At 36.6% G+C, this 13,092-nt stretch overlaps 1 protein-coding gene across 2 annotated transcripts in view; it reads left to right on the top strand.

Moving 5' to 3' along the window:
* Window positions 1-12,763, top strand: part of ptbp1b (polypyrimidine tract binding protein 1b) — a 21,318-nt gene extending 8,555 nt beyond the window's left edge. For both annotated transcript variants that reach the window (XM_016468508.1, XM_016468507.1), the window contains 13 exons: window positions 1,455-1,515; window positions 1,606-1,778; window positions 2,162-2,308; window positions 2,853-3,008; window positions 4,097-4,207; window positions 4,923-5,100; window positions 5,199-5,279; window positions 5,378-5,523; window positions 7,452-7,485; window positions 8,822-8,914; window positions 9,819-10,035; window positions 10,115-10,192; window positions 10,963-12,763. In XM_016468508.1, the coding sequence (XP_016323994.1) occupies window positions 1,455-1,515; window positions 1,606-1,778; window positions 2,162-2,308; window positions 2,853-3,008; window positions 4,097-4,207; window positions 4,923-5,100; window positions 5,199-5,279; window positions 5,378-5,523; window positions 7,452-7,485; window positions 8,822-8,914; window positions 9,819-10,035; window positions 10,115-10,192; window positions 10,963-11,095 (1,608 nt within the window). In that variant the 3' untranslated portion in view covers window positions 11,096-12,763. The remainder of the gene's footprint in view (window positions 1-1,454; window positions 1,516-1,605; window positions 1,779-2,161; window positions 2,309-2,852; window positions 3,009-4,096; window positions 4,208-4,922; window positions 5,101-5,198; window positions 5,280-5,377; window positions 5,524-7,451; window positions 7,486-8,821; window positions 8,915-9,818; window positions 10,036-10,114; window positions 10,193-10,962) is intronic.
* The last annotated feature ends 329 nt before the right edge of the window (window positions 12,764-13,092 follow it).

The raw sequence follows: 13,092 nt of genomic DNA, 5'->3' as shown, positions 1-13,092 counted from the left end.
CTAAATGATGTCTAATATTAGCCACTGGCTAATACATTCTCAGGTTTTACTCGCCAGTGTGTGAGTTGGAGGCTAAGTATAAGTTTAGCACAGATATATTTTCACTCGCCGAACACTCTGACTGAGCGCTTCAGAGTTTCACTCTCCGTCAAGCGATCTGTGATATTTTTCAGTTCATCTCGATGGATGCGCAGTGCACCTGTATTTGACGTACCATAAACTCTAATGTAACAGTGCTCGCCGTAGCTTTCTCACACACACGCAGAGAGAGAGAGAGAGAGAATTGACGCGCTACATGTAAACGATATTCTTTGTTGTATTTTCCTGTCAAAATAACAGCGCTCCTTTGGAGTTCTTCAGCTTTTAAGAAATGCCGCTTTCTCCAGTAGTGGGCGGGACTAATGCGCAAACGGCAATCTCATTGGCTGGCACTCACTTATTATCATCCCTGTTTTGATTTCAGCAAATCAGTTCGAGCGAACGCACACAACATTATTAATATTCATGAATCCAGCAGCTCATTAATCCTTAGTGAATTTTATATTGTTCTTATTAGAATATTTGTGTGTGTGTGTATATATATATATATATATATATCAGTCTGGCGAGTAAACTAAAAATTTTACTAGCCAATGGCGCTTCAATTGCCAAGGTGTCCGTAGAGGGTTGGTAAATGATGACAGAATTTTCATTTTTGGGTGAACTGTGCCTTTAAGCTGGGTTAAAATGTGGTGTTTGATGCACAGAGGTTTAGTTGTATAAATGTCCTGGTCCTTCACATGGACACGTTCTTTCCTTCCTTAAACAAAGGAGAATGTGAAAGCGCAAATGCAAGATAGTCTGGATTCAGTTTCTTTAGCCTATTTAAAACACGTTCATAATTTAGAAAATGTAGTTAATACTTGCATCATTAATGATTTAATTTATCCACCTGCGACCCACCCGCAAATAATCATAATGCATTTTTTATTACCCGACCCACCCGATCCGCGGATTATCCGCAGCGCCCGCGGATATAACCGCCATCCGCGCATCACTACTGGACACTCATTGGCTGACGACCCGGAAATGTAAAACCGCCCCTCTCCCCATGGTCTACTGAGATCTTTCTTCATAGGTTTCTGATGGGGGATGTCTTGTGGTTGATCTCTGACCTCACCCGCCCTTAAGGCTATGCTGTTTGCACAGGAAAACTGAATGTAACATTGTCCATTTTCTGCGTTCAGAGTTTTCTGATGTAAACTTGTCCTTATTTGGACATCCATTCAGGCTAAAGGTTGGATTAGTTTATCAACATAGTTTTCCTCTTCAAGTGTGCTGTTTAAGTTTGTAAACATCAGAACTGAGTTGACTGTCTAAACCTTTTAAAAATGACATGTTGCTGGACACTGTTTGACCTAGAGCTTTTCTCTTTGGTTATTGCATTTTTTTTTATATTATTTTTATTTTTTCAGAGAGGATCTGACGAGCTGTTCTCCTGTGTTTCCAGCGGGCCTTATATCATGAGCTCAGCAGGTAGGCTCTATTTGCTCTTTACTCATTTCCTTCTCAGATGTGGTTAGTTTTGTCCCAGCAATCCATCCTCATCATCTGCTTTCTCCGCAGCCAACGGCAACGACAGCAAGAAGTTCAAAGGCGACATCAGAAGTCCTGCCGTCCCGTCCAGAGTTATACATGTCCGCAAGCTGCCCAATGACATCAATGAAGCGGAGGTCATCTCCCTCGGCCTTCCCTTTGGCAAAGTCACCAACCTGCTCATGCTGAAGGGAAAGAACCAGGTATCAGTCCCTCTCCACTCATGACATTCTCAGCATTAGCACTGGAGACAAGGTTGACTTAACCTAGTCCACCAAACACTTTTGGATTTTTCATATACAAAGTTAATAAGTTGTACTTAAACTGGAAAATATTACCACAGTCCCCAGTATTTGCGTTATTGTTTTTGTATTGAGTAATAAGAGTTTATCTTAGCGACATGTTACTGTCAGATTGTAGTATTTCTTTGGCTAGAGATTATTGTTTGTGAGTGTCTTGTTAAGAATGTTGTTACAGGTAGTGTCTGTAATACTGAGCTTGTTTAGGTAGAAGCTTTTGTTTTATGTGCTTGCGTGGAACATTTTCCGGGCTTAAGGCAAATTGCATGATCTGCATTTTTGCGCAGGCTTTCTTGGAAATGAATACTGAAGAAGTAGCCCAGACGATGGTTACTTATTACTCCTCCGTAACGCCCGTCATCAGAAATCATCCCATCTTCATGCAGTACTCAAACCACAAAGAGCTGAAAACAGACAACTCACCAAACCAAGTGGTATGTGCTTCTCTCTCAGTTTCCATCCCCGGCCAGCACATGCATCACGTATGGGGCTTTATGAGGCTTCATTCCACATTTCTGACATGGTGATTCATTTGTATATGTTTTTACGCAAATAAAGACAGCAGAAATTTTTAACGAGTTATTTGCAGCAGCTGTGCACATGACGATTGATATGAGCGGAGGGTCTGGTTTGCTCTCTTCTGCGCATCTTGTTTTTTGCATTTTCCACACTGCCCGTTTTCCTTTCTAAACACAGTTTATATGCCGCTAAATGCCTTTAGCAGTGAATTCCACATCTGCAGCCCATCAGCACTCATTTGGAGGATTGCTTAATTTGCTTTGCTTCGTTCTGTTTGAGTAAACACAGAAACGTAGCCTACAGAGTTTACTCCATACTTGATTTTGTTCAAAATAATCCGTCTACAAATTTTACTCATGCATTTACATAAAAACGCATATGGATAGATGTAAAATCAATAAAATGGAATGGAAAAAATGCTAATTTAAATCTAATGCATGTCATTTTTGGTGTCTACAGAGGGCACAGGCAGCACTGCAGGCGGTGAATGCTGTCCAGACAGGTAGCATGACTCTAGGTGCCATTGACCCGTCCGGTATGGCTGGCCCCAGCCCTGTCCTAAGGGTCATCGTTGAAAACCTCTTTTACCCCGTGACCCTAGATGTCCTGCACCAGGTATGCACTTCCTCTAGTTCTCTGCAGTGCTGTTCTTTTCTTACTTGAAGTGATAGTTCACCCAAAAATAAAAATTGTCATCATTTGCTCACACTCATTTTGTTTCAAACCCTTAAGACTTTAGTTAATTTCCAATACATAAATTAGGAAATTTTGGTAACACTTTAATTAAAGACTTTATGTATAATGCATTACAAAGTTAGTCATAATGTTCATAATGGTAACACTTTACAATAAGGTTAATTAGTTAACTACTTTAGTTAACATGAACTAAGAATGAACAATACTTCTACAGCATTTGTTAATCTTAGTTAATGTTAATTCCAACATTTACTAATGCATTATTAAAATCAAAAGTTGTGCTTGTTAACATTAATGCACTGAATTAACATGAACTAACAGTGAACAACTGTATTTTCATTAACTAACATAAACAAAGATTAATAAATACTGTAATAAATGTATTGTTCATTGTTTGTTCATGTTAGTTAATACATTAACAAATGGAACCTTATTGTAAAGTGTTACCGGCATAATTAATGCATTAAAACTACTTTTATAATGAATTATATAAAAAGGCTTTAAGTAAAGTGTGAAAATTAAAGTAAATGTTAAATAAGTAAAATTTTTACCTCAGACGTTTCTGTTCTCTAAAGATCCAAAAAGTTCATAGAGTTGTTGTGAAACAAATTCATAGGAATCGAGTGGCTTAATCCAAGTCTTGTCAAGAGATACAATCGCTATATATGATGAACAGATTTAATTTAGGTTTTTATTTGCATCTAAACAATTAATAGACACAAATACATAGAGCACATCACAAAAATGGTAAGCACGGAAGCTCAAACAATGCTTTTATAAACATTTTGGATCTTTTTGGTTTTGGTTATCTGGACTTTCAATGGAAGGACAGAAACCTCTCAGGTTTCATTCAATTATTTTAATTTGTGTTTGAAAGATTAACCATAGTCTTGCCTGTTTGGAATGACATGAAGGTATGTAAATGATGCCAATTTTCATTTTTGTGTGAACTATGCCTTTGGCAATTATGGTTATTTGATACTAAAATATGTTTGGTTCCTCAACAGATCTTCTCCAAGTTTGGCACAGTGCTGAAAGTGATCACTTTCACAAAAAACAACCAGTTTCAAGCTCTCCTCCAGTTTGCTGATGGCCTGACGGCACAACATGCCAAGCTGGTGAGTAGCGCCATCTATCAGCCATGATCTGTAATGACAATTATTGAAACTTCGTTCTAGGCTTTGTTTTCCATCAGAGAGCGTGTGCACATGATTGCCTGGTTGGGAAGATTAAGTAAACCACTGTGCAGAAAATGTACAGAATTAGGAAAAAGCTCTGATTGGAGGATTTTAATTCTTGAAATCTGGCAACCGCAAATATGAAACCTCGTGGAGGCTTGGTACCAATGGAAGATAAAGCAAATGCCAAATGAAAATGACATGTCTTCAGGATAAATAACCAGCGGGCAGATATCGCAGATGATTATTAAGTAGTGATGCGCGGATCGCGGTTATATCCGGGTCGGTAATTTGTTTGAAGCAGTGGATTCGGGTGACGTTTGAGCTGATCCCTGCATCTCTAATGCTTAGTAAATCAAGAGAAACAGAAATCGTCATCATGATTAAAATACAATTCAGCATGCAGCCCTATCTGACCTGAACCAACACTGAACTGACTTAAGCTAAATAATGACACTTTTGTCTTTTAGAGCTGCTTTACAGCAGAATCTGAACTGTCCATAATTAATTCTGCTATTTTCCTGTTTATCGCTGAAGCTTCTTTGACACAATCTGTATTGTATAAAACGCTACAGAAATAAAGGTGACTTGACGCAAACTGTGAAAGAATGTGACGTTTGTGGCACCGTTTTTACTAAAATCTCTCTTTTCTCAGGCTCTAGATGGACAGAACATCTACAATGGCTGCTGTACTTTGCGCATCAGCTTTTCCAAACTTACCAGCTTAAACGTCAAATACAATAACGACAAGAGCCGTGACTACACTCGCCCGGACCTGCCCACTGGGGACAGTCAACACGCTATTGAACATCATGCTTTGGCTGCTGCTTTCGGTACAAATGGGTGTAAAATTGCACCCAGCACACTATTTTCTTAAGCATAGTCCCATTCTGCCTCTTTTAGAAAGTCTAAACATCCTGGTATTTTGCAGCTGCTCCTGGGATCATCTCTGCCACGCCATATCCAGGAGCGCACGCCTTCCCTCCAACTTTTGCTATCCAGCAGGCTGCAGGTACGATGGCACACAGCTAGTTTAACACCTTCTATATTTCATATTTGTCTGAATTTGTCTTGTGGTGTATAGTGTACATTTGACTCCATCTTGAACAGGGTTTGCAATACCTGGGGTTCCCGGAGCCCTCGCCTCACTGGCCATTCCCGGGACAGCAGCGGCTGCTGCGGCTGCAAGCAGACTGGGCTTCCCCTCCTTCCCCGGCACCCACTGCGTCATGCTGGTCAGCAACCTGAACCCTGAGGTTAGCCGTTCACAGTCTCTGATGGACCTAGAAGTGCTCAAGATGTCTATTTAAACATTAAGTCTGAGCAAGCTCATGGAATTTTTGGATTTTTTTTTTTTGGATGGCTGATGTTACTATTGTGCCATTATGTTATTAATGATCCTTATTTTTTTTTTCTTTTATATTACATTTTTATAATGAATGAAAAAAGCAGAAATTGTATCAAATGTAAAGTCACAATGATTCTCTACATACTTTTTTATTTTGTTTTAATATATTTTTTTATATTATAATGTAAATATATTTGTTTATATCATTTAAATGAAAGCAATAGCACCACAGCAAACTCTAAATGGAACACTTTAAAAAAAAATAAGTTTTAATTTTTTATATTTAATTTATATTAAAACATTAGCACTTAATATTGGTATAATATATATATATATATATATATTGGTATAAATATTTATCATTTAAAAATGACAGTGGCACCATAACAAAAACTTGACGGAGCACACATTTTAACAAAATTAATTAAAAAAATGGTGTAATGTAAATTGTAGTAGTATAAATATTAATAATTTAAACTGAAACAATGGCAATGGCACTACAACAAAATATGAGAACTTTTTTTTTTTAAACAAAATGACAGTTTTTTTTTTTTATAATGTAAAAATATTGGTATAAATATTTATAACTTAATGACAGTGGCAACACAAAAAAATTGTATTTTTTTTTTAACAATTTATGTAAAGTTATAATTGAATAACATGTAGTATAAATATTAATAATTTAAATTTAAAGAACGGCATTTTTTTTTCAAACAAAAAGTATAATTTATATTATAATGTAAAAATATTGGTATAAATATAATTTAAAGCGCCACAGCAAAAACTTGTTGGAACACACTTTTTTTTTTTTTTTGCAAAACATTTTTTGTAAGTATAATATATATTAAAATGTAAAAATAAACAATTAAAACAATGGCACACAGTTATTTTCCTAATTAACTGAATTAAATGGATATTATTGACTGGTGATGTTACTACTGCAATACTGCTGAGTGTTTCTTTAAATTTAGTGCATTTATGATCTATTGTCGTGTAGTAATTACAGGATACAGAAGCCCATTGCTTAGCGTTTCCATTAACTGAAGCTCCGTCTCTATTCGCTCAAGTGTCCTCACCCCTGTGTAATTTCTTCCTCTAACATCCTCAGGTTTCTCATAAAAAATGCCATTCAGTTGAACTTTATTCTTCTTGTTGCTTCCATTTGAATATGTTGCTGCTTTATTTCATATTTCACTCATCTCCTCCAAATATTACCACAGTAAAATAGCCAAAATTGTATTTTCTGTTGGTCTGTTCAGAAGATCTGTTCTTTTATTTGTATTTATTGTAAAACAGACCATCGGAAAGTGCATTTAAACTTTTCACATTGAAATTAGCGCATTGTTTACTACAATAACTAGCTTGTTTTACTGATGAAATTTCTGTTAACTTTAGCACTATATTTTGTATTTCTTTATGTATACTGACCTTGTTTTTTTTACCTCCTTTTTTCTCCTATTTCTCTCCCTCCCCATTCCCCTCATCCCATTGCTCTTTTTTTGTTTTGGAAACCTCGTTCTCCTTTGCCATCTGGCTGCACGCACCATATGTCTCTACTCATCTAATCTGTATGAACAATTACATGATTCAACATCATCCCACACACACACACCCCAACATGACACACAAACATCTCTCTCTCTTCTATCACCCCCACTCCCACCTCCCTCTCTCTCTCCGCTCCCAATCCATTAACCATCTTCATGATCCAACCATCGTTTTTCGTCATTTCCCGTGGAACTGCCTCGCTGCCTCGGATATGTTGAACCTCCACTCTGCCTCCGATCTTTACCTGTCTCTTCCTCCTCCGCTGCCCCCCTCTGCTGTCCTTTAAAGAGAGTTACGCCCCACTGCCTCTTTATTCTCTTCGGTATGTCATCCTTTAGCATCTTTTTTTGTCACTCGTTTGTTCTGTTCTTTTAATTTGATTTTGTTACCTCACAAGGCATCTGTGAGGCCCGATTCTTTGAGTGCCTCGCTTGTTTTCTGCAGTATTTGGTGTGGTGAGATGAGACACGTCATGAAAAGCTGCAGCTTTCCCTGAACAGCAGCACTTCCTTTGAACGCAGATGGAAGGCTGCAGCTTTTTAATGACGGAACAAAGCAAATTGGCGCCTTGTAAAATGTTGCATGCTTTTGAAAACCGTTCCTCTTTTACCTTTTTTTTATTGCATGTCTTCGGAGAAAAGCTGTTTAAAATACTTGGTTAATAGTCAAGACTCCTGCTGTTTTATAAGTTCATTCTTTTTTGGGTTAAAAATATTTTCATCCCCCTCAAAACTTGTTATCTTTCGATTCTAATTTCAGTCGATCCGTTGAATCTGTTCCTCAGGAGATCGAAAAACGAACTAAACCTTGCAGATAGGGGTGTACGATATATATCGTCTGCGATAATATCGTAATTTTTGTTTTAACGATGTGCGATTTGACATTATCGAGTATTTTGCAAAAACCATTCAAAACATCCCTACAGAGCGCAGGCATACATTACGTGAAGTCTAGACTAGTGCGTGTGCGCATTTAGTGTGTTTTCTTTCACTGCATGATTCAGTCTATTAAAATGCATTTAGAATGATCACAAATTCAAGACATGATGGCAGAAAATTTATATATTTATACCACTTCATATAGTTATTCAATTTCACACGAAGAGTGCTGTTTTTCTCCAAAAAGTACCATGATTACAAATGTGACATTGAATTCAATAAACAATAAGTTAATTAAGAGACTTACGTTTTAGACACCATACCACGGCAGTTCTTAATATATCAGCACAATAACACACTCAGCAAAATATCGTGTAATTATCATTATCGATAAAATCCCAGAAAATATCGAGATATAATTTTTTGTCAATATCGCACACCCCTACTTGCAGATTTCCTAAAAGCTGCAGATCCACTTGAACTGTCTTCTTAACTCATTTTTTTTCTTAACTAAGAAAATGTTCAGTCTTTTCTTAAAACAAGTTTCTTTTCACTCAATTAAGCCCCTGATAAAATTGCTATTAGATACTAGTTTTAATTTATATATATATATATATTTATTTATTTTTGTACCCTGAAGAGCATGTGACGGTGGGATATAATGGAGTATCTTGATTGTGAACTGAAGTTGTTTTATAGCTCAGGTTGGTTTTGATGAGGTGTGTCTGATCATAACATGCTGTATATTTGTATCTGACATGAGACTGTCTCTCTTTGTAGGTGTATATGGGGATGTATTGAGAGTGAAAATCATGTTCAACAAGAAGGAGAATGCTCTCATACAAATGTGTGATGGGACACAGGCTCAGCTGGGTAAACCGCCTTAAAATGATTACAATTTGCTTGCAGAAGGAACAGAAATGTTATATATACACCACCATATAAGAGTCTGGGGTCAGTACGATTTTTTACAATGTTTTTGAAAGAAGACTCTTATGCTTAACATAGCTGCATTTATTTAATTTAAAATATAGTAAAAACTGTCATATTGTGAAATGTTATTACAATATATAACAACTGTTTTAATATTTTTAAAATGTAATGTATTTTAAAAGTTTTCAGTGTCACTCTAATTACATCTAATTTTGACACTGTTTTTCTAATATTACAATTTATTTATTGACAATGTTGAAAACTGTTGCGCTGCTTATTTTGTTCAATATTCTTTGATGTATAGAAAGTTCAAAAGAACAGCATTTATTTTTGTTATTTGTATATTTATTTGTAACAACTTTACTGTCACTTTTGATCAATTTAGTGCATCCTTGCTGAATAAAAGTATTAATTTCTTTCAAAAAAATGTGACTGACGCCGATCAACTCTGCAATAACTGACTACTCATTATATTCACTTATTGGAAGTGTTGTAATGTCTTTAGTCTTTCATCAGAAATGGATAAGTTCATATTCCATAATCACAGTGTACTTTTATAACCACTACAACGATGATTCACAATCAACAAATAAAGGTTAGCAGAAGGCTATTGGCCATGCGGTGTTTTACAGCAGTGTTGTTGATATTAGATAATATTAGCTGTGCTTTAATGCACAGACTTAGTCATAAGTGTCCCAGTGTTTAGCAGTTGCTAGCGCCCAAATTTGTTTTCACAGTATACTGATAGATGTAATGGGGAACTAGGGTGCAGAACGATGCATACTTTATATTTCATTTGTTTTGTAGTTCAGTATTTATTTACAGATAAACATTTATATTTCAGCAATGAGTCATCTAAACGGACAGAAGTTATACGGCAGGCCCCTGCGCATCACGCTGTCCAAACACACAACTGTCCAGATGCCACGGGAGGGACATGAGGACCAGGGTCTCACCAAAGACTACAGCAGCTCTCCTCTCCATCGCTTCAAGAAGCCAGGCTCCAAAAACTACTCCAACATCTTTCCTCCCTCATCTACCCTGCACCTGTCTAACATCCCGTGAGTTTATACACATCCGCTTCTTGTTTTTCTGTGACTTTAAAAACGCAAATCTCACCTATAACTTTCTCCGTTTTAGACCCGCGGTTGTCGAAGATGAACTCAAGCTGCTCTTTGCTAGCAATGGTGCTCTGGTCAAGAACTTCAAGTTCTTTCAGTAAGTGTGTGCAGCTGTGACATTATCATACTCTGACATTTATGTAGTATAACAGTCATTTTAAATTATTGATACTGGTAGTGGAAACACAGCCAGTAACCAATAATGTGTGTGTTCTTTTCGCCCACATTACACACATATTTGTAAACATTTCACTTATAATGTTCAAAGTATTTAATTTTTTGCTTTAGTATAGTAAAATCTATACTACTTTGTTAAAACAAAATTGTTTATTAATTTCTGTACTGAGTATTATATAGATTTATTTCTGAATTAAATGTATTATTTTTAAATAATTTATTATTATCATTATTAATTTATTATTATTTAATATATTGTTATCTGGCAACATTTCTATATCGAAAATGTGAATTTCTGGACATCTTAGGCTGTTGTGTCATTCTTCACTGTCATTTTTGCCTTTTGATTATTGTCATTTCATAAATTGTTTCTTAAAATGGAACACTTTGATTTGTCAGCAAATAAAAACAAAACCTGTTACAAGGCAGATCACCTATATGCACTATGAAGTCTACATTCTAAGCTGTTTTTATTATTATTATTTAGTTTAGATTTTATTATTAGTTTAATTTAGTAAGTGAAGGTTTTTAGTATTTAGTCAGTGGTTTTTAAATAATTTGTTACCTGGTCATTTTGAGTTAAAATCCTATTTTTGGCCACAACAATCTGTTGATTAATGATTATCGTCAGCACATACATTCTATATCAGTGTATCCGCAAGAAATACTAACGAATTCCTCAACTTTCAGGAAGGATCGCAAGATGGCTCTGATTCAGATGGGTTCGGTGGAGGAAGCGATCGAGTCCCTTATCCAGTTCCACAACCATGATCTCGGAGAAAACCACCATCTTAGGGTTTCCTTCTCCAAGTCCATCATTTGAGAGAAATATAGTCTAGAAAAGACTGGAGTGGCCAGTCATTTTAAACCATAATGAGTCTTAATCACAAAGCTCACTTCCATCATTCCATTATTTTATTTGAGGCATTTTAGTGATTATTTACATACATATATTTTTTCAAGGTTTTAGAACAGCTGTATTATTAGTTGGGCCGAGAAGTTCATCAACTGTATGCATCCCTCCATCGGTCACTTTCAGCCTATTTAAGACTTGATTTCTGTAGAAGCAGAGATGAACCACTTACAGGCCTTTGATTCCATTTGTACCATTTGTGCCTTACTGCTTCAGTTCTCCAGAACCTCAGTCAAACATCTGCAACTAATGTTTGCAAATCTGTAGTTTACAGTCCATTTCGTGCCCTCAGGACCAAACATTTATGCTCCTGTGAGACATGGGTAATTTCATCAGGCTGATGGTACAGGCCTAAAACTCTGCGCCTCTTGTGTTACGTATCTCCCAGTAGGGTTGTACTCATCATATCCTCTAGCATTAGCATTTATACTGTATCTTTAGACATAGAATGTTTATAGGCATTTTCCTCCTTCAAATTTATGCAATCGTTTGTGTATAAATCCAATAGTGTTGTCTAGATTTTTATTGTTTGCATACTGTGGGCCATTGCATGTTGGCTGTGGTCAGCGGAGCATTAACCGCTGGCCGTTTACTGTTTGTCCTGTATTTTGTGTAGATGTTTAGCATCGGGCTTCATGTTATTGTGTGAGATAGTAGATTATTTAAGCTATTCTACTTAAATGCCCCATGTATTTTATGTATCCAGGAACCTGTGTGTATACTACAGCTTGATACCAAAGCCTTTCCTCCGTGTACCTTCGTAAGGGACATCCTGACACCTTTTAGCCTCATGACAAACGGCGTGTACAAACATGTCCTCTCAGAGCGGCGTACGGCTGCTTCTCTGTAGATAACAGTGTGATGGAAACAGTTCAGGTGAATTGGGACGGCCGCCAGATATGATTGATAATCAGCACACCTGCTGAATTGTGCACATCACATAATGCTAGTCTTAACAGATCAGCCACGATGGCCTTTAGTGACCTCTGTAAAATGAGTTGGGCCTTTTATTTGTTTTAATCTGACAAGTGACTTTTTTAATATAATGTCTTGGTTCACTCCGAGGAGACCATTCAGTTTGGACATTCATTTGCATTAGCATTCACAATTTTTATAAAGGCCCGATGATGGCCTAAATTTGGCACTCGGACCAGATAATATACAAAAAATCTAATCTTCTTTGTTTATATTGTATTCCCAGCAATTTCCAGATGCTCCTTGGATATAGAAAAAAAAAGTATATCGTTGATTCTTAACAGTGGCTGGATAAAACCTGATTATGCATCCTTGCACAACATTAAAACCCCTCAATATACAACATCTGCCTTAGATTATAAAGTGCTTTTTCTTATAGTGGACAGATGAGGTGTAAATACTATTTTTGTATCACAATGTTAAAAAAGTTATGGGTTTTTATATCCGTTAAAACATGTATATTTTGATTACAGCTATGGGCCATCGTCATGCAAAAATATAGTTCAATATAAAATCAGGATTACACTGTTTTCAGTCTTTATCTTGTTCTTCACGACATTCCTAGTTGTACTTTTTGCCTTCAGTAAATATTTGTTTACTCAAGTCTGTGTCCATGACGTTCATTCACTGTGTAACAGCTGTAATGCTTCTACACGTGACTTACAGAAATCACAGAAACATATATTAGGCAAACGCAAGTACGCGAGCGTTTGGACATAACGTTCACAGCTCCTCGTGGGAACGCTCGCGTTGTGTTTTACTACGGACTAGAGTAGCTAGTAGCCAGAGCCGTTGAAGTAGCTACCGTTTTGTTTGACGTATTTGCGTGGAGTATGATTCTGTCATCAAAATGCTCACTGTAGCCATATTTTCAAAATACAACCGACATTGTGTTTTAAATACCCTCTGTAAAAGAAGAGCAAGATGCGGGA

The sequence above is a fragment of the Sinocyclocheilus anshuiensis genome, unplaced genomic scaffold (assembly GCF_001515605.1).
Source record: "Sinocyclocheilus anshuiensis isolate Anshui unplaced genomic scaffold, SAMN03320099.WGS_v1.1 scaffold572, whole genome shotgun sequence".
NCBI lineage: Eukaryota > Metazoa > Chordata > Actinopteri > Cypriniformes > Cyprinidae > Sinocyclocheilus > Sinocyclocheilus anshuiensis.
The sequence above is the reverse complement of the archived record's forward strand: the minus strand, read 5'-3'. Positions and strand labels throughout refer to the sequence as shown.